Source organism: Peromyscus maniculatus, chromosome 7 (genome assembly GCF_049852395.1).
Source record: "Peromyscus maniculatus bairdii isolate BWxNUB_F1_BW_parent chromosome 7, HU_Pman_BW_mat_3.1, whole genome shotgun sequence".
Classification (NCBI taxonomy): Eukaryota; Metazoa; Chordata; class Mammalia; order Rodentia; family Cricetidae; genus Peromyscus; species Peromyscus maniculatus.
In genome coordinates, this window is record NC_134858.1 from 100,944,274 (window position 1) to 100,965,594 (window position 21,321).

General features: G+C 51.6%; 1 protein-coding gene across 2 annotated transcripts in view; it reads left to right on the forward strand.

The window, feature by feature from the left end:
• The window catches only part of Rab6b (RAB6B, member RAS oncogene family), a 62,872-nt gene extending 47,165 nt beyond the window's left edge, over positions 1-15,707 (forward strand). For both annotated transcript variants that reach the window (XM_006978665.4, XM_076576931.1), the window contains exons 3-8: positions 1,664-1,717; positions 1,919-2,024; positions 3,099-3,210; positions 4,453-4,546; positions 9,200-9,266; positions 15,341-15,707. In XM_006978665.4, coding sequence (XP_006978727.1) covers positions 1,664-1,717; positions 1,919-2,024; positions 3,099-3,210; positions 4,453-4,546; positions 9,200-9,266; positions 15,341-15,405 — 498 coding nt within the window. In that variant the 3' untranslated portion in view covers positions 15,406-15,707. The remainder of the gene's footprint in view (positions 1-1,663; positions 1,718-1,918; positions 2,025-3,098; positions 3,211-4,452; positions 4,547-9,199; positions 9,267-15,340) is intronic.
• Positions 15,708-21,321: the final 5,614 nt, after the last annotated feature.

Below are 21,321 nucleotides of genomic sequence, written 5' to 3' on the forward strand. Positions count from 1 at the left end.
ACTCTAGCAAGCACACGCACGTGCGCACACACACCTCTAACTCAGTGAAGGAGAGGAGGGAGGGGGAAGGGAGGAAAGGGCTTGCTGTGCTTCCTCTCATTCTCTCCTTTTTGTTCAGTGTGGGACCTCAGCCCATGGGTGCTGCTCACATTTAGGCCGGGTCTTCCCTGCTCAGGCAAACTTCTCTTGGAAATGCCCTCACAGACAGCCCAAAGGTGTGTCTCCTCGGTGATTCTAAATCAAGTTGACAGAGATCTCTGTATTTATACTGAAGTCTCTCCTTGGTGTATCTTTTATATTCATTGCAGGTTTTCAAAGGATGAAAACTTTTCTTTCAAATATTTTTTTAAAATAAAGATTCACTGTGTAGGGGACTGGAGAGATGGCTCAGCAGTTAAGAGCACGGTGGCTGCTCTTCCAGAGGTCCTGGGTTCAATTCCAGCAACCACATGGTGATTCCCAACCATCTGTCATGAGATCTGGTGCCCTCTTCTGGTGAGCAGACGTACATGCAGGCAGAAAACTGTATACATAATAAATAAATAAATCTTAAAAAAAAAAAAATTGACCGTGTAGCTCAGGTTAACCTCACACTGTGTTCCTCCTTTCTTGAAAGTGCTGGGATTGCACAGCTGTCTCAAGGATTTTTTTCTTCTAAATTCTTAACTATTAACTGTTTATTATAGAAAATATTAAAGTGTGTGATAGAGAAAGCAAAAATTGCCCAAGATGCAACTATTTATTCAGATACCAGAACACAACATACTCTCTTCATCTCAGCGTCTGAGAAAATAAGAGACCATCATCTATCTACTTCATTCGATCAAGTTGGGACATCACCACACACAGTGCTTTGTACTGAGCCTTTCACTACTGGGTGAAGGTGCCTCCAGAGCTGGATGTATTTTCTGAGGTGACTCCAGGCACGGGCTGGAGCACACTGCTGAAGCTTCGCTGCTCCTCAGTGGTGTTCACTCCAGTCCACGTTGACGGTCTCTTAGTCCCCCACTTGCAGGCACAGGGTACAGGTAAGGACCAGAGAGGTGGGGCTGCCTACCAGGACAGAAGAGGCACCAGGGTGGCACAGGGGGTGGGTGGCAGCTCTTGACTTGGCAGTGTGAGGAGCAAAGAGCTCACTGGGTTTTCGACTAAGACATTATTGTAGATGGTGCACAGTACCCCTACCCGAGGCAAGGCATACTGTTCTCTGGTCCCATGCGGTGGCAAGTTCCACCCCCACCCCCTCAAAAACCCTCCCAAGAGCAATGGTGAACCCAAGTTCAAGGTAGAGGCTGTGGGAGCTGGGGGATGCTGGAGGCAGTGGGAGCCTCTCTTCCATGCCCCATGCTCTCTCGCCCTTCCTGAAGGCTTTCTCTCTCTCTCTCTCTCTCTCTCTCTCTCTCTCTCTCTCTCTCTCTCTCTCTCTCTCTCTCTCTCTCTCTCTCTCTCTCTAGAATATTCCTCTCAGAACACAGAAACAAAAACCCATAGTCACCCATGGTTTGCTCAGGCTCCCTCCTCGAAAAAGGGTGTCAGTGGCTAGTAGGGGCACTTGACTTGGGTGTCCCCTCTGCTGTCTGTGCCACCTCCTGGGGTCTCTGGGCGATTGGCCCCTTAGTATGAGTCTTTTCCATTTTGACTTCCCTGTGCTGTTCTTTCATAGGCAACCATCGGGATTGACTTCTTGTCAAAAACCATGTACTTGGAAGACCGCACGGTGAGTTCCTGATCTCCGACCTGGGAGGACAGAGGGGACATTGTTGGGTTTATCCCCTAGAGCCCCCAGCTGGGCACTCTTGGAAGTCTCTGCTAAGATCGGGATGGACTTGGCAGTGCCAGCATCGTGGGGTCTGGGCCTCCAACTCCCTCGACCAGGAGGGCTCCACGGCCCCACTGATGCCTCTGTCTTGACACTTAGGTTAGACTGCAGCTCTGGGACACAGCCGGGCAAGAGAGGTTCCGCAGCCTCATCCCCAGCTACATCCGGGACTCCACGGTGGCTGTGGTGGTGTACGACATCACTAGTGAGTAGGGGGTCTGTGTTGGAATGAGGGAGCTCTTGGGGTCCAGTGTGAGCCTGACCAGACGTGTGTGTGTGTGTGTGTGTGTGTGTGTGTGTGTGTGTGTGTGAGAGAGAGAGAGAGAGAGAGAGAGAGAGAGAGAGAGAGAGAGAGAGAGAGAGAGAGAGAGAATGTGTGTACAGGTATGTGCTCAGTGTGGGGGTAGTGACCTATCTTGGACCACTAGTGGGATTCACTGTCCTTCAAACGCCTGCGACAGACCTGGCCGAACAAGACAGGGTCCTGGGTGGGCAGGGAGACAGATGCTCACAAGGTTAACCCTCTGTGCCCTCCGTGGCCCTGGCTGACATATGTACCAGCTCTCCCCAGGGATCCCTGGAGGCAGCCCTCCTGGCACACATGGGTCTCGAGAAGGCTTCACAGAGTCAGTGGAGGCCCAGAGGTTAGGGCAGGCCTTAGGCAGAGCCTAGCTACCCAAGACCATCTAGAGGAACACAGCTTGGGTGTCACCCTGTGACTCTTCTGAGGGAGATGCTGCTGCCCATAGATGACTTGCTTCCAGATTCATGTGCCTTGGGGTGGCCTTCCATCCACCTTTCCCTTCAGGGTTGCAGGTTCTCATCCCAAGCCAGCCTGGCCTTCCTCAGACTCCCTTGAGCATCCCTTTGGTGGGACAGCATTTCCTAGGGGCCACGGTGTCCTCCCAAAGCCTTCCTTTCCATCCTCCACTGTGAGCCTCAAAGCAGCTCTGACTCTTGCATGGCCTCTAGAGTCACTGTTCTGTGTAGAAATTGTGACAGCCTAGCTTCCCAGGTATGGTGACTTCTCTCCCTGGGGTGGCTGAGCAGTCCTGCCTCAGGATCACAGGACAGGCCTCCCTTCCCTCAGGATCACAGGGCAGGCCTCCCTTCCCTCAGGATCACAGGGCAGGCCTCCCTTCCCTCAGGATCACAGGGCAGGCCTCGCTTCCCTGTACGGCCCCAGCCTAACTGTTATGTGGAGCTTGGATTCGTGTCTAGGTCCACGCTTGCCTCCGGGGCCTCTCATCCTCACTCGGTCCCCACTTTCTGCCTCCAGACCTCAACTCCTTCCAGCAGACTTCGAAGTGGATTGATGATGTCAGGACAGAGCGGGGCAGTGACGTGATCATCATGCTTGTGGGCAACAAGACGGATCTGGCTGACAAGAGGTATGCACCAGAGCGTGGAGACGCTGTGGCCGGCAGGTCCATGATTCCTCACCCCTCTGTGGCTGCTCTGCCCAGGAGGTCTGAGATGACAGAACGGCAAAGCTTGCCTCCACGCACAGGAACCCTGGCCTACCTGTGAGACTCCACACACTGCAAGCTTCTCATCTCAAAGCCCCATCTTTCTCTGCCCAGCACAGGCAGGGCGGGGACCTGTCTGCACACATGTCCCCATTATGGTCCCAAAATAGCGCCCTGACACAGTGGCCCCCTGGGCTGGAGCTCCTGTCCCTGTGAAGGCCCTGCATTAACTTGTGGGTAGGAGTCTGTGGAATGTCAGCAGAACACAGAACTTGTCCCTCGTCTGTGCATCCTGGCTCATCCTGTGTCTGGGCATGGAGTGTTACCGGAACAGGCTTCTCCACAGCTGCCCTCCAGGGTCCCTGCTCACCAAGGTATCCTCTCCATGTGTGTCCACTCTCAGAACTCTGTGCTGACTTGGACAGATAAGAGGCCACGTGTCATGGTTTCTAATAAAGCGCGTGGACTTCCTCACAGTATCCCTGACATTTAAGAAATAATCTGAGTTAGAGTCGAGAGCCCTGTCCAGAGGGGAGGGAAATGGGCTCCTCTGCAGAGCGATGTGGGCCTGGTGGGGGTGACTTTTAATTTTGGTGTTTGCATTAGGAAAAGGGGACTGATGATTCCTCCCAAGACAGGCTGTGTGTGTCCAGTTCTAAAGGCTACCGAGAAAGGTGGCAGGGGTGTGGCTCAGTTGTAGAGTGTTTGTCGTCCATACAGGAAGCCCTGGGTTCAGTCTCCAGCACTCACCAAACCAGGCTTGGTGGAATGTGCCTCAGTCCCTGTTGTAGGGAGGTAGACACGGTAGGATCAGAAATGAAGTGTCGTTCTTTGCTACATCACAAATTCAAGGCCAGCCTGGGCTACATGTGACCCTTCCTTAAAAGGTGGGGGGTAGCCTTGCTCGCTAGTTCAGAAGACATGGAAGAAATGGTGGAAAGGGGCCGTGGTCCCCTGTGCTCAGGTACCACCTTCTTACTAGACAGACTATGGCTGGCATTCTAGGAGGGACTCCTGGGCAAGGAGCCTGTCCTCAGGGCTGACCAAGGGGCCTGGCAGGCTCCGTCTGCCCCCCCCCCCCGTCCTTCGCCTCAGGTTGCCTCTTTCATGTGTGCCAGGATTGCCTCTCTGCCACCTGATCTTTCCCTCTCCCTTCATTTCCAGGCAGATAACCATCGAGGAAGGGGAGCAGCGAGCCAAAGAACTGAGCGTTATGTTCATCGAGACCAGCGCGAAGACCGGCTACAACGTGAAGCAGGTGAGGAGGACACACTGGTGAGGGCCCTGATGCGCTCAGGTCTAGAAGCCCTCACCTGGGACATTCCTCGCCCTGAGGTGGCTAGTGACTAGGCTGAGGCAGCCAACCAGCGCATAAACCTGTTCCTCTGAGCAGTTAAGGGATGGCACTAACCTTCAGGGCTGCTAAAGCAGGTGATACGGAGGGAACACTCAGCTTGGGAGCCATGCAGGTTCTGTCAGTCACTAGTCTCCACAGCTGCGATCAGGTGTGGGTCCCTGTAGCAAGCAGCCTGTGTGGATGAGGGGCCAGCGTGGACTTCCACCTGGCTGAGGGAGCTGTGGTTCCTAGCATCTCACTTCACTTACAAATGAGAACGCAAGGTATTTAGTCTGATTTAACGTGTTGGGTTTATGTCTTGCATGTAGCAAGAACTCGGGGCCATGAATGGCTTGGCTCAGAAATGGAGCAAAGAGGTTCCCATGGCAGTTGGGGATCACAGGAGGGAAAAGAGGTGGAGCTGGGGCTGGAGCAGTCGTGTTTATCCGTGATCCACCAAGTAGTTCACCTGCAGAGCTTAGCTGCTCAGGCGACCTGGGCGTAAGAAAATCATACCTGTGTTATGACTCCTCACTCATCTGTAGCCTGGTCCTCAGGGATGGAGGAAGACAGCCAGACTCCACATGAGCGGTGACTGCAGTGACGCTCATGGACAGAAACCATAGGTGTCTTCTTGTTGCTTCATGGTGTGACAGGCATCTTTACACACCTGCACTTTACACATGTGGACCTCAGCATCCCACTAGCTAATCCTGCTGTCTAACGTGTCCAAAGGGAGACACAGATGTCACCACGGCGTAGATTTATGATCCTTAAATATTCGAGAAGTTTCATTCAGGACTGGTGTTTGAATCTTAGATGGTCTTTTAATAAAAAACAAACAAACAAACAAAAAACCCAGAGCCAGATATCAGGGTGAAAGCTGAAAGATTAGAGAAGCAGAGCAGCCAGCCACTAGTTCTTAATGCTACGAAATCCTCAGCCTAAAGAGAGAGGGTTCCTGTCTCCTCACGCCTTATATACCGTTCTCTGCCCTGCCATCTTACTTCCTGGGATTAAAGGCGTGTGTGCTCCCCAAGCAAAGGCATGAGATCTCAAGTGCTGGGATTAAAGGTGTGTGCCACCACTGCCTGGCTCTGTTTTCTCTCCTAGACTGGATCAATCTCATGTAGCCCAGGGTGGCCTTGAACTCACAGAGATCCAGACGTTATCTCTACCTCCCAAGTGATAGGATTAAAGGTGTGTGCCACCACTGTCTGACCTCTGTGTCTAATTTAGTGGCTGGCTCTGTCCTCTGATCCTCGGGCAAGTTTATTAGGGTGCACATCGTATCACCGCACAGAACCAACCGTTTCCTTTACCATCTCCATAATTGACTTTACATGTGAAAAGGAGTCCACAGGCTTCAGCAGATTTTGAAAGGGGTCCATGGCTCAAGCGAGGTGAGAACCCCGATTTTGGAGCACGAGGAGGGCGAGGTGGCAAGGAGGAAGGGCGTCCCAGGTGAGGCTGGCAGTTGTACGCCTGCCGCACAGGAATGGGACTCGAGGAAAGAGAGCAGCTTGATGTGGTATCTACCGGGACCCTAGATTTCCCAGGAACTCCAGGCAGACCTGGGCACCAGTTGGCCTTTCGGAGACAGTGATGGTTCAATTCCACGTTGATGGTGCTGGTGGCCTCAGAGAGTAAGGGTGACAGAGTAGGAGGGGCACTTAGGGCCACCTTAGGGAGACCCACAGCATCCGGAACCCGGTGGTGCCCAATTGGAAGGCCCTCAGCAGCTCCGTTCATCCCAGCCCCTTCCTGGCCTCCATGAGTATCAGATGTGAGCCTGAGGGCCTGCCTTCGGGGGTCTCGGAGGAGGAGAGGGAGTATGAGGTGCTGCTCATTGGGTCCAGTGATGTCATGGGACATGGAGGCAGAGGACAGCATTGGGCATCCATAGAGCAGGTAGCATCTGCACAGGCCTCCGGGCCAAGGAGAGGCTGGTCCCCTTTTCCCATCCTGGAATGATCTGGCATGTGGGCAAGGGTTTGAGCAGGAGTTAAATCTGGCCAGTTTAGCCCCTACCACAGATCACCACAGGCTATGTAGCTTAAAGATAATAGAAAATTATTTCTCCCTGCTCTGAAGGCTGAGGAGCCAAGTTAAAGGTGCTGGTGGGTTTAGCAGATTTAGTGTCTTGCGTATCCTCCCCACCACAGATATTTGATGCCTCTGGCTGTTTTCTCACATGAAAGGAACTGACAGGCTCCCTCAGCCTTCTTGTAAAGGTCCCAGTCAGGAGGACCCCTTAAGGCAACACCTTCTTATACCTTTGTGCTGGGAATCAGGTTTTAACATATGAACTTGGGGGAGACCCAGACATCCAGACCAGTCCAGAATCTTCTGTGCTTTGGGCTTCTGCCTGTACTTCTTACTTTCAAGGTGTTACTATCTCTGCCAGCCTCCACCTTCCAGGCCCCCTGATGTCTCCTCCTGCTCTCATACACATTCACTTTGGTAGACTCACACATGAACCCACACTCCACGAGCTTGCTTCCGCCGTGGCCACTTTCTCATATACACACAGAAACGTGACAGTCACAATAACGCATGCGCGCGCGCGCGCGCACGCGCACACACACACACACACACACACACACACACACACACACACACACAGTGTCATGGTAGTGTTCTCACATCCCTCACTGTGGCTGTGGCTCTGGCTCCCAGCATCTGGCTGCCCCAGTGTCCCTGGGGAGAGTCATTTGCCTTAAGTCTGGTCAGAAACTGGTGTTCTACACCTAGTCCCCATGTGAGGGTAACAGACGAAAGTCTACTGAAGGGCCTGGATGATTCCTGCACTAGGGCAGGTAGGTCCTTTGCGGCCACCATCATGTCCCCTACTGACTGTCTGTGGCCAGCCTGCCTGTGGGAGAAGCCACAGCTTTGCTATGCGTGGGGGCATGCGTGTGTTTTCCCCTGCGCAGGCCACAGGTGAGCTTCTGGTGTCATCCCTCGGGTGTCATCTACATTGTGTTTTGAGACAGGGTCTTTGGTTTTATCTGGTGTGCACCAGTTCAGCTAGGCTGGCTGGCAAGTGAGCCCTTGGAAACCTACCTGTCTGCCATCCCATCACTGGGCTTACGATACCCAGCTTTTTTTAAAATTAATTAATTAATTTTTAAAACTACATTCATGATATTAATCACATTTGTGGTATTCATAGATTACATTTGCAGTATTCATTCAAATATATGTATATATATATTCAAATATATATTTAATTTTAAATGTCGAATGTCATTTCTTGAAGGGGGTAGGAGGTCTTAAATACAGGCTTACAGCACAACGGGAGGACCCCGGAGGGCAAAAGTTCGCTACTAATGTTTTACAATCTTGCAACTAAGCTGTTAACACCCATTATTCAGGATACACATACAAGGAACTTCCCTTAAGCATTCAGGAGGGTGGAACCTGGCAGGGAATTAGCATTGGGAGGATATCAAGGTCAAGGTCCGCAAGCAAGGCAACAGTTACCCAAAACAGGGGCCAGGGCCCTGCAGGTCCCCCTTTTATTAAAAAATGAGCTTCTGACTTGGGTTGCGTGGGACGTCAGCAGGTCACCTTACCCGTCATGGAGACGCCTGCCCAGGCCACACAGGTGCTCTGTCTTAGGTTGGTGAGTGCCCCCCAGGTATTACCCGTCTCTGAATACTCATTATCATACCGGCTCAATCGTGTGTGAGCTGCATGGTTAATTGCTGCCAAAGATCTCAAAGTGGCACTGGACTTGCAATCTGTGTGTTCGATACAGAAAAGACCAACAGAGGTCCTATCTCACCCATAGCCAGTAGGCTAAAGGCAACTGAGCCATTCCCTTCCTTATTGAGCCATACTGTACGTTGGAGTCCTTGTAAGATAGTATCCCAAAAGCAACTGGAACTTGAGTTTATAAATTTATAATTTTCAAAGCCAATCGAGATGTATATAACTATTGAATTAAATTTATCAGGCCCAATAGAATGAAAGATTAACTAACTGTGGTAGCTACTTTTGTTGCCAGGGTCTCCACTGTGCTAGCTGTAGTAACCAATTATGAAATGGTAATCCCAGAAACAGTAGCAGCGATACCCAGCTTTTTTGGGGGGGATGGTTCGAGAGAGGGGTTTCTCTGTGTAGTTTTGGTGCCTGTCCTGGATCTTGCGCTGCAGACCAGGCTGGCCTTGAACTCATAGGCATCCGCCTGGCTCTGCCTCCCGAGTGCTGGGATTAAAGGCGTGTGTGTGTGCCACCACTGCCCAGCGATACCCAGCTTTTAACGTGGATTCTGAGGATGAAGTTGGGGCCTCAGGCTTCTGTGGCAAGCACTTTACTGACCAGGCTGTCTCCCTAGCCCGTTTCCTCTTTCTGCAAACACCCCGAGACCCTCCAGCATTGTGAAGGCATTGTGAAGGGCTATGGTGACAGGAAAGGACTCAGACCCAGCCTGCCTCCAGGGCACAGTCAGTGGACAGACAGGCAGTTGATACCTAAGATCCATACACACGAGAAGAGCGGTGCAGGGGGAGACCGGGGAAGGGAAGGAGGGGGACTGGGAGGGCCTGACCCTGCATCTCCTGCCTGCAGCTCTTCCGACGTGTGGCATCCGCTCTGCCCGGCATGGAGAACGTCCAGGAGAAGAGCAAAGAAGGGAGTATCCTTTTCCTTTAACACGTGAGTGAAGAGACGGCCCCCAAAGTCCGTGCTTCCCTTAGGGTTTCAGTAGAGGAGACGAACATTCCATGGCCTCCAGCCCAGCCTTCCCTGAACTGATACAGATAGCCAGGCCACCTCTGTTCAGCCACAGGGTGGGCTCCACGGCCTTGGGGCTCCCACCCAGCTCTGACCAAGGCTGCCTCCTCTTGCCCAGCAGTGAAGAGAGGCAAGGGCTGTGCAGCCGTGGTGGGGGAGGGGAGGAGGAACAGTGGCTCTGTCTTGCTTTGTGGTGAGCAAGATGTGTGTTTCATGAGTCCGCTGGAGACCCCATGCTTCTCTGCAGTGAGCACTTGATTTCAGCCTGTCAGGGCTTCCTCCATCTCCCCACTGCTCTATGGAAGAAGCCTGCACAGAGCTCCCACAGTATAACTGGAAACCCAGCTAACACCCAGATGCTGCAGCTGAGGTTCATAGAGGTAGAATGGTTTCCTTAAAGACACATCATACATAACTTAGAGAGTTAGGATCCACACTGAGGCTCCCTTCATATCTACCCCTACTCTGTTCTGGGGTGATGTCTCTCAAAGGGCACCTGAGAGGATGCAGTTGGAAGGACATAGGTGGGTGAGGGCATTGCCCACAAACAGGCTTTCTTGGAAGCTAGTCAGATGGCCCTGGCTGAGTAAGGCCCGAGAGACTACACACTCACACCCCAGCTTACATCTTTCAGAATGGGATACGTCCCTGCAAGGCAGCTTCCCAGCATCCTCCACTTATCCCTAGAGGTCTGAGGGAGACACCCACTGAGGGTCACAGAGTGACCCAAGTGCTTTGGCTGATGAGAGCCAAAACCAAGGAAACATCTAGGTTAATGGGAGGAGCCAAAGAGGTGACATGGCTGTGCCTGTCTCTTTCCCCTGCTCAGGGCACCTGATGCAGAGTAGAAAATAAGGCCCTAGCAGTTGCTACAAGGGTGAGCCCCAAGGAACAGGTACCCCAACAATGCCCAAGGATAAACAGTGTCGGTGTGCTTCAGAGATCAACAGGGCACCAAGGGGACAAACTCAGGTGTATCACCTGGTTGGTCAGTCACAAGACCTCACTTGCAGATAAGGAGACAGAAACAGACCCCAGGGCTATGGAGATTGCATGGCTGAGCTGGGCTGCATTCCTTGGGGAAAAGACCCCTCCACCCCCCAGTGTCACCAGCCAGGTGAGGAGGAGCCTTTGAGTCTCCAGAAAATGCAGAACCCCACCCGCAGGGTCAGAAGGAGAACAGGAAGGCAGGATGTGTGCTGACCCCTTCCGTGCCCACCATGAGAAACAGATAGCCTCCCTCTGTCCTGCCCATTCCAAAGGCGAAGCCAACCTGCCTGGATGAGTGGTGGCCATTCTTTCATGTTCTGCCCAAACATGGTCCACATAGGAATCCATGCTGGACCAACAATCAGGTCACATGGGCTCCCACTTCAGGGCGACAACTAGCACGGCATCCTGGTGTACCTAGCATCTCACTCAGCTCTAGGGGAAGAGTACCGAGCAGATCACACAGAGCAATCTGGGCTGTGTCTATTTGCCCTGTGAGGTACCCCCATCGGGCAGATGCAGCCATACCCTTTCCCAGGTGCCCAATGGCTGGAGCCTCCTAGGAGGCAAGACTGGAACAAACTGGAACAGCCTGGAGACAGCCCAGAAGGGACCAGGTGGAAGCAGCGGCCACTCCGGCTCAGCTGGGGTGTTGGGCTAACACATCTGCTTACTGATGGTTCTTACCCAGATGTTTTGAGGATGTGTTCTTGGGGTTATGCTTGGGATTGCATCATCATAAGGAAGAAATACACAGAAGTACCACTCAACAATGATAAGGGAAAGGTTCTTATGTGGCCTTGTTCCCCCGGACTGGTGGCCGGGGTGGGGTATAGATATGTGGGTGTGGAAATTCTATGTCCTGCTATCCGATCCCCAGAGAGCGGCTGCACTTAACCTTCACCCTGCACAGGAAGCCTCCCCAGGGCCCATTCTAGCAGCTCCTCCCACCCACTCCGCTGCTCTCACTCCCTCAACAGAGTTGGGCTGAGGGACCACAGAATGATAGGGCACACGCTCCTTGCTGGGTCCACACACACAGGGCTCTCCTTTCTGGAACAAGGGTTCCTGTGCCCCATAATGGCAGTGCCTTGGCAGTAACCACGTGTCCCAAGGAGAGAGGACACTTCAGCCTCCCAAGCAGGGCAGAGCATGCCCCAGCCCTCCCCGCTGGTAAACTTGCAGAGCTGTGACACAATCCAGATGTCTGTATTCTGTAACCACGGCCCTCTGATAGAGCAGCGAGGAGCCTTAACATCCCGGGAACCCCACAAGTGCTGGGGCCGAGATGCAGACGCAGCAGTTGGAGACAAGATGGTACCAGGCCGCCATCTGGGCCCGTCACTGTCTCAGGAACCGTCCGATAGTGGTCCTTGATGTGGTTAGTGATGGGCCACGCCTGGGGTCCTGATGTGGCCTGTGCACTGGACTGGGTTCAGAGGGGTGAGCAGCCACACTCTGTTCTGCCTACAGAAAGGCACGGGGTATGCTCATGCCAAGTCCTATGGCACATCTCTACAGAGAATCGCCTCTTCTGGGGACTAGTGAGAAGTGAGTCCACCCATTCTTGCCCACCTTTTCAGTCAAAAGCAACCCTTGACCACAGTATTTCAGTGGCACGTAGCATTACAAAAAAGGAACATTCAATGTTAGTATGTATAAAAGTGTGCAGCAAATCCTTTAAAGTTGTGCTTTATAATATTAGAGTCTTACACGAGTGTTTCCACTTAAATTAGTTAAAATTGGGTTAAGGTAAAAGTTAAGTTTCAGGATGTGGTCAGTGGGTAAAAGAGCACTTGCCACACGAGCCTGAAGACACAAGTTTGAATCCCCAACATTTGCGTAAAAACCCAGACACGGACACACACAGCTGTGACCCCAGTACTGTGGGGAACAGAGATGGGAGGATCAATGGCGTTTGCTGACCACCAGCCTAGCTCCAGATTCAGTGAGAGGCCCTATTACACACACACACACACACACACACACACACACACACACACACACACACACACTTTAAAAAGCTCAGTTCCTTGATTGTGCCAACATTATCCAAGCTCTCAGCTGCCGGCGTTGCTAGTGGCCACCATACTGGACATGCAGATGTACAATAGCCCACCATCACAAGTCCTTTTGAAAAGAACAGTGCCGTTTTGGAATTATCCCAGTGTCTGTCGCAATGGCTTCCCAGGTGTTGTGCATTGGCATGTCCCCGAGAACTTTTTAATAATTCACCCAGCTCCTGATCCACTGACGTGGGGCCCAGGAAAATGTATTTTTTAACAGGTTTCTCAGGAGATTTTAGACAGTCCAAGAACACCATGTGGTGTACAAAAGTATTGTGCCTCAGATTTCACTGTAGAAGATTCCTTTGGAACAGTAGTTAGGTCACGACCATATGGGACATGCCATAGTTGCAGCTAGCCTTCCAGCTAGACCAGTGCTTCTCAGCTCTGACTGACTCCGGCCCCTCCCTCATGAGGGGAATTGAGCAATGTCTGCTGATGACTTTGGTTGTGGTAAGTTAGGGGGCTGGGAATCGGGTGTGTCTGGCATCGGATGGGTAGAAATCAGGGATGCTGCGAGCATCCTCCTCCCTCAGAGGGTGTACCACTCGAGGATGGACTTGAGCAGGACTAAGGTAGAGAAGCCCATGCAAGAAGGATTTAGCAAAACCTGCTCATTGAAAACAAAACTGAGTGGGAGGTATAGCTCGTGATTGAGTGCATGCTTGATGTGTCTGAGGCCCTGGGTTCGACCCCCAGTACAAGTAAGTAAAGAAACTCTAGGTGGGAAGGGTAGGTAGCCTTGGGTTTCGCCCAGACCCCTCGGCCTCCAGTCTGGATGGCTCTCGCCACTCTGAAGTCTGATGCTGAGCTTAGGTGACACATCTCCCCGGCCTCCCTCCAGGAGCAGAGGAGGTGTTCACTGCGGCCTGAAGAGGCTCCGCCAAGGAGGTGACATAGACCCAAGCCCCGGCTTAGATGAGGACACTGAGAGGCAGAGAAAGGGCGGGAACCTGGATGGGGCAGGGTTGTGTGCAGTGTTTCTAGAAGGAAGGAAAGGATGGAACCTGTTAAAGAAGGGGACAGTTTTGATTGTGCCTTCTCCATGCATGGCGGAGGGCAGAGGTCAAGCCAGACTCGTGGGAAGGCTTGAGTGCTAGTGTAAGAGATCTTAGATGCTGTGCCTGTGCCCCAGTGTGGGTATCACTGAACTGGCTTAGGGATGCCGCTCTGCTGAGAGAGTGTGTGGGCAGGCTCAGGGGTACCTGAGGAAGGTGAAGAGACCCTAGTAAGGCCTGTCCCCGGGGCTAACAGTACAGGCCCGGAACTGGAGGGTGCTGGGATCAGTGGGGACAACCACAGAACCGCAGCTGGCAGAGAACAACATTGAGATAGTCTGGGCAGTGTTTGTGGAGATTTAGGGCATGGAGGAGAAGGACTGTGGGACGGGAGAGGACAAAGCTGGACTGGATGGGAGGGGGAAGGAGAGCAAGTATCTACTACCTATTTACTTATGTATACTCTCCCATGACATCAGAAGTATGGGTGTACGTACACACACATACACACATACAACAAGGCAAAGCTTATGTTTGTATGTGCATGCACATACAATATAGAGAAAATAAAGGTAGAAAAAAATCATATTCAAAATGCATATTGTGATGAGTGATTGTTAGAAGGGGTAAAATACTGGCCGTGAGCTTCCTGACAGCCAAGGTAAAAAGAGAGACAGTGTGAACTTCAGGGCATTCTATTCCCAAAGAACCTCATCTGTTATCCTCAAACAGGGGACACAGAGGTGTCCTTAGAATGCCAGCAGCAAGCCTCATCACCACCCCACCCCTCTCACCCCCATTTAGTGCAACAGTGCAGCCAGCCCCAGAGTCCAGCCAAGGACCAGGGAGGCTGCAGGGCCCCCAAGGGCTTGTGGGTGCTCAGCAGCAGTGAGATGATCTGGCCAGATGCAAAGCCAAAGTCTCAAGGAGTTAGTCAGTCTGGTTTGTAGCCAGAGGTGATGGGAGGGAACAGGTTGCCCTGCCCTTGAACCCACTCCTCTGGTGTTTCTGGCAAGTGTAATTTAGCCCCCAGTCGCCAGAGTGCCAGTAGAAAGGGATTGTGTAGCACTCGGGAGGCAGAGCCAGGCGGATCTCTGTGAGTTCGAGGCCAGCCTGGGCTACCAAGTGAGTTCCAGGAAAGGCGCAAAGCTACACAGAGAAACCCTGTCTCGAAAAACCAAAAAAAGAAAGAAAGAAAGAAAGAAAGAAAGAAAGAAAGAAAGAAAGAAAGAAAGAAAGAAAGAAAGAAAGAAAGAAAGAAAGAAAGAAAGAAAAGAGAAAGAAAGAAAGAAAGAAAGAAAGAAAGAAAGAAAGAAAGAAAGAAAGAAAGAAAGAAAGAAAAGAGAAAGAAAGAAAGAAAGAAAGAAAAGAGAAAGAAAGAAAGAAAGAAAGAAAGAAAGAAAGAAAGAAAGAAAGAAAGAAAGAAAGAAAGAAAGAAAGAAAGAAAGAAAGAAAGAAAAGAAAGGGGCCGTGTAGGCCCATGGATGCAGCTTCTCACTGTAGAGGCCTTGAGAAATAAGGACCACAGGACATCCCCACATCCTCCCGTACTTTAGGATGTGGATGGACATTTACATCTGAGCCTGGCCGGGGCACTCTCCCTTACCAGGGCACTTTGGAGTAGGGCCAGCAGTTAAGGAGGCTGAGACTAAGGCTTGGTGCTGGAATTCGAGCACTACCCATCAGTCACTGGAGAAGGCTTTCGAGACAGACCTCCCTGGCCTGTGTGTCAGGTCACACAGCCCAAGTGTCGCTCGGGTAGACAGTCTGGGGGATGGAGGCAGGCGGAGGTAGGAGAGAGAAGGGTGGGAGGCGGGCAGTTCCTCTCCACTCCCGCTGAGCTAAGAGCAGAGTCTGGCGGTTTGTGGCGGGACGGAGTGGCATCTTGGTGACAGTCGTCTTCCTTAGCCAGCCTCCCGCAGTGATTGACATCAAGCTGGACAAGCCCCAGGAGCCCCCAGCCAGTGAGGGTGGCTGCTCCTGCTAATACAGCGCCCGCACGCACGCTCGGGCGGCTTCCTCGACACTAGACACTACTCAGTTGTGGTACCTCCTACTGGTTAGTTTCCTAACGGGGTGGGAAATGCGGTTATCAAACAGGAGGATCTTTCTTTTTCTCTCTCTCTCTCTCTAGGAGTAGGGTGGGACTCGGGAGGGAGGCTGGGCATCAGGGACCACGTCACTCTTAACAGCTGTTACCTAAACAACTATTTTTTGGTTTGGTTGTAATATATTGTACTTTATTAAGATTGCCAAAAACTGTTAAAATTAAAAAAAAAATTTAAATCATGTGTATACAACTTTTTGCCAGATATAAAAAAAAAGCAGTCATTTTCATTTGAAAGATGTGCTTTTTTTTTTGTTTTTGTTTTTGTATATTTGTAAACTTATAGAGAACCTCTCCACACACCTCTTCCTTCCTGTTCTCTTGGAACTGTATGTCACCTCTACCTTCCTCCCAGCCCCGTAAATTAACTGAATAATAGTAATTAGGCTCTGGTCCTGGGTCACATGGCTCAAACCAACCAAGCCCTTCACCCAGGCTCCCCTCGGTCAAATCAGACTTTAGTTTAACAAAAGCAGCCTCAGAGGGGTCATTGCTCAGTCCTTCCACGGCAGCGTGGGGCACGTTCCACTAGCAGGCCCCTGAGTGGAAATGAAGGCTGTGAACTAGCAGCAGCAGCAGGCACCACGGCTGCTTCTGCCTCGTCTCCTCCCCTGAAAAAAACCATGGAGACAGAGAACACACGGTGGAGCCAGAGAGCGCCCGCAACCGTGTGTTCTCTGTGCCGACCCAGGGACGAACCGAGTGAGAAGTTACCGGAAGGATGGGGTGCTCCTGGCAGCGGAGGGCTGAGGCAGTGTGCGGTTCTCCAATGTTGTAACCTGCCGGCCCAACAGTTGACACACTTCACCAACTCAGTGTGTGGGGCTGGGTGGCTCGTGCTGAAGCCTGTCTGGGGCACATGCCATCCGTCCACCTGTGACTGGGGAGGTGAGGGATGTCTGCCTTTACTCTGAACAGTATGTCTCATCAGACCCTCTACTAATCTTGCTGAGTACTGTTATGGAAATGCTGATTCCTTGATGTGTTTTCACCCCCCTGGCATGGTACATTTGAAATCTTTGTATGAATACCTTTGGGAGTGTTGTGGCTGCACCACAGACATCTTGGGGCTACTGTGGGGTTTCCAGAAGGCTGCCCAGGGCACTGCAACCTGCCCCCAGCAAGCTGTCCTTGCTCTTTCCACTCATTCCTGAGACTGCTTTAGTCTTAAAGACCTTCAAAGGCTCTAACAGAGTGCTCTCCTCAAAGCAAAGTAACTCACATTCTAAATGTTCCCAGACTCACTGCCCCAGGCCTACCCAAAGGCAGGCAGGGGCAGTGACTAAAACATCTCAGCCCCATAGAATTGGCTCTTCTCCAGACTGCTGATGGGCAGAGTAAACACTGCCACAGGGGCAGGACTCTTAACAAGGGGGTTAGAATGAATTATGGAACTTCTCAGAAATGAGTTCAAAATGGCAGCCTACATGGAGGGGCTGATTTTGTGAGTGGGCCTGCCATGCTTCTCCATCCTGGGATGACAGTGTCAGGGCCAGTTCTGGTGAAGAAGAGAGAAAGCAGGATCCTCCTGGGTCCCTCTCCAGAAGGCAAGGACCAATGTACGAGCGTAATTGAAACGTCACGTGTTCAGCTTTTATATGTGTGTACATAATTATACATAGAGATAGACTTGTGTATACACCCACACACACACACACACATCCTCACATATACATGTGCTCAATGTATATTCTTGTCGCTCCCGCTCTCAAGTTGGAACTTGCATTGTGATTCCAGTTTTGGAAGTTCAAAAGTATGCAGTGTATTGAAGTAAGAAATACTCAATATTGTCAAATAACTTGTGGTTGTCTTGCCTTCAATAAAATAGTGCATAGATGTGTTCAACTGCAATCGGAACTAGTCCACAGAACTACCTTCACCACTGCTTTATGTACCTGTGTGCACAGGTGTGCATGCCTTTGTGGGCCAGTGTCCCCCCCAGCGTGGGCACCCCACCTAAGTGGTGCTTGCTTGAAGAAGGCACACTTGCCCTGTGACGGCAGCAGTCTGGTTGGCAGTGAGGGCCTTCGCTGGCAGCCTCCAGCAGAGCCCCACTGACAGGGCTCTGTACTGTGTCTCAAGGAATGAATGCAGGGTGGAATTTAATCTTGGCACTGAAGAATAACCTTTCTTGTATTCCTGTAACTCTAAGTAGCAAGCCAGTTCCCTTCTCTTGTGCACACAATCTAAGGCATCATGGCACGCTGTTAGAAACAGCGGGAACCATGGTGGACGCCATCCTGGTGGATCTGGCCTAAGGAGCCCTGCCTTCCCAGCTTGTACACAAAGCCCCCTCTGAAGTTTAAGATCTCGCGACCTCGTGGTCTCTGAGAGTGAGGGTCCTGCCTCATTGTTTTCCTACCCCAGTAGTGCCCTGGCCTTTTCCTCTCCCCAGCTCCTCCCTAAAGGCCATTAAGGCAGCCAGGCCCTGCACAGGACTGTCGCTCCTAGGGCTTTCTCTTCACCACCCCCACCCCCATCCTCCTGCTTGTAGGTGGGATCTGGTCAGGTTCTGAAATTATCTCAGTGTCCCCGTCTTTGCTGAATCCAGGACAGACAGAAGACAAAGTGGAGCATTCTTCTTAGGACATGATCACAACTTAGTAATTCAGTTCCTCTCCCTGGACATTTGGGCCTGGCCTGGCAGATGGGCGTGGCCCTCTTCCTTTTCTTTAGGAGTCTTGAAGGAGAGTTGTCAGCAAAACTTCTGTGAGCATTGCAGAAATAGTCTTAAGATAGAAAAGGCAGCTATACACACATGCACACCAAAATGGTGTGACCTGAGTGTCCTGAGTGCTAGTATTGCTGTGAGGTCAGAAGCTAGAAAGCTTGGTGGTTAGAGCCTCACGGCTGTCACGGTCACTGCTCCCTTCCTGACGCCATCCTTAAACATTCTGCAATATCCCAAGATGGGCGGAGAAGCCATGGCCACATCAGGCAACAGAGATAAGGGTTCAAGGTGATATCTAGGAGTGTAGACAGCTGGGCGCAGTCCCCCGTTACCCAGTGGCTAACCAGTGTCAGAGATCTCCCCGGTGCCTGTCCTTCAATACCCAGTGTGACAGTGTGGGGACAGCACTGCTGGCTTCAGCATCCTGCAGGTAGAGTTTATTCCTTCTCCATATGGAAGGGGGAGAGGCTGGCAGGAAGACAGGGTAGCTGAAGACGGTGAATCAGAGCGACAAGAACCAGCTAGCGGGAGTATGTCTGTGTGTGTCAAGTGCTTGGGCTCAATGCTCGCTGGTTTCCAAACTACCTCTCCCCCCAGAATAGGAGGCACTGTCACCTTGCCACAGCACTGGGAGCCAAGCCCTTCCTGTTTCACAGGTGGGGGAACCCGAACAGACAAGGTCACCTGGGAGCCAGGAATGATCAGAACCAGTGTTGGCAGTCTTCATCTGTTGCTGACCTGGGTGTGCAGACAGGATGGCATCCTGTGCCCGTGTCCTGTAAGCCATCTCTACTCCATGGCTAGAACGTAAGGTTATTCCCAGCCTCAGTAGCTAGAGAGAATATAGGTGCATTTTGGGCTCCTTTACTGTAAAGGGTGGTCCTCAGATCTACTTGCATTGTCTTGTACACACACACACACACACACACACACACACACACACACACACACACACACACACACATAGCAGTAGTCAGGGCACCCTTTTAATTTTTGTTTGAAATCAACTTCTTCGGTATTCCAAAATCTTGCAGTTTCGGTGTGCATACTCCTAGGACTCCAGTCCCTGTCTGATTGACACCCTGCAGGGTATGATTATCAGGAAAACCTTGCAGCAGGAGTTCAGATGGTCCCTTCAGGAGGCAAGAAGCCCCCGTAGCAATGAAGGCCAGCCTGTCTATTGTGTGTTGACTTCTCGCCTCACCTGTTCTTTAAAGTGAAGAACACAGAGGGTGGCATTTCCATCTGTATGGGCTCAGAAGGCAAAGCGGCCATATTGACTTTACATTCAACTGTGTAATATGTGGAAAAGACTCAGCATGTTGGTCAAACAATAAACTGTCCTAATTCTCAACACAAAGCTTCTTGTCGACTGTTTCTACGTGGTGCAGTTCTATTACAGGGGGCTTAAGAGTGGATTTCCTCAAAGGCCCTCTCATGGCTGGGTGGCGCGTCCCCTGCACAGGGCCTTTTGCCTCTTGTCCCTGCTCCCCTGGACGCTCCTCTGGTTCTGAAAGAAAAGTGTGGGCTAGTGAGATCGGATCCACAGCCTTGTTTGTCTGTCAGATTCTAACAGCAGATGGCCAGGGAAACTCCAGGAGGGACCAGGACTGTATTTGCCGTCACCCCCACATTGACAGGGCTAGGGTTAAGAGAGAGTGCAGGGACCAGGTTTCTTTCTTATCCCCTTGATGACTTCCAGACTACCATTTAAAGGCAAGAACTCAAGGGTAATCGTGATCCCCTTTCAGATGGCCCCAACATGACCACCCCTAGCCCCTCCCCACACCAGTTAGGGACAGTCTCTGAGAGGCCCCTCAGGGGTCTCCACTACCTCCAACCTGGTAGGTGTCCTGAGCTCCTGTCTGGCGGTGGGAACAATTCCTGAGAATGTTGAAGTCTAAGTTTACCGGTGACCTTTCCTATGGAAAGGTTCTAGAGGTTCTGGAACACCCCAATTTGCCACCTCAAGGCCACTACTGATTAAGCAGGGAGAGGACAGGAAAAGTCCCTGCCCACTGCCTTAGATTAGTATCTAGTCATAAGGTGGGAGGTGGGCGGGTGCAGGGGATGGCGAAGGGTGGAGGGCTGAGAGCCTGAGAAAATGACCACATGCTCCATGAAAGCGAGAACAGCAACAGTCCTTCCCCAACGCAGCGGTGTCCAGAGCCACCAGGCCTCGAACCACTGACGGAGAGGTTGCTCTAGGTCAGATGTTAGCACAGCTGCTCTGCAGGCCCCACAAGACTGAGGAGGTCCTCCAGGTGTGCACACAAGATGACATGGTGACGGCTCTGCTTGAAGTGCAGTATGGCCAGGCCGGGGCTTGCAGGGTGGCTTTCCCATCACTGCAGGAGTGGCCACTGTTGGCTAAGCCTGAATTTTATATAGATCAGGGAAACCTTGTACTCTTGGATATATGTGTATATATAACATGTATATTATATATACATATATTCTTGTGTGCTTATGTATATATACGTGTGTATATATATACACACACATATGTATTTTTATCAGGTCGGTGGGACGTGGCTAGGTGCTCCATGTGGTGGGACCGTGGGGTGCCGATGGAGGCTACAGGAAGGGAAATGGTTAACTTACTTACCTAGGACTGCACAGCGGGCACGGGGAATAGCATGAGGGGGGAGGGACAGGAATACAGACAGCATTATATGCTGCTTTAGATGAGATTGGGAGTGAACCAGCAGGAGCTTTGACGGTTAAGGAAAAACCTAACAAATGAAAGAAAGCATTACAAACCGGGTGAAATGATGTCACCGGAACACCGCATGTCAGGACGTGCTGGAGGCCTCGGGAGGCAGTGGCAGGGGCTCCCCAGCTATGGTTCATTAAGAGCGAGCTGCGGCCCTTCCAGAAACCGGGGCAGCTGGTACTGAGAAGCCACCACCATGGCTTGAGAGCCAGAATGAAGTCTGGCCAGTGCTTCATGGAAGATTCCAGAGTGGAATCCTTCAGGCCGTCCTCGAACCAACTGCCCCTTTATAACTGAGCGGTACAGCACTAGGCAAGCATTCCGCCAACCTCGTTTCCAGCCCTGCCCAGCTCACCTTCTGCTTAAGACCATCTCCGGGCTATGAGTAAAACTTACCCCTGCTCTCCAT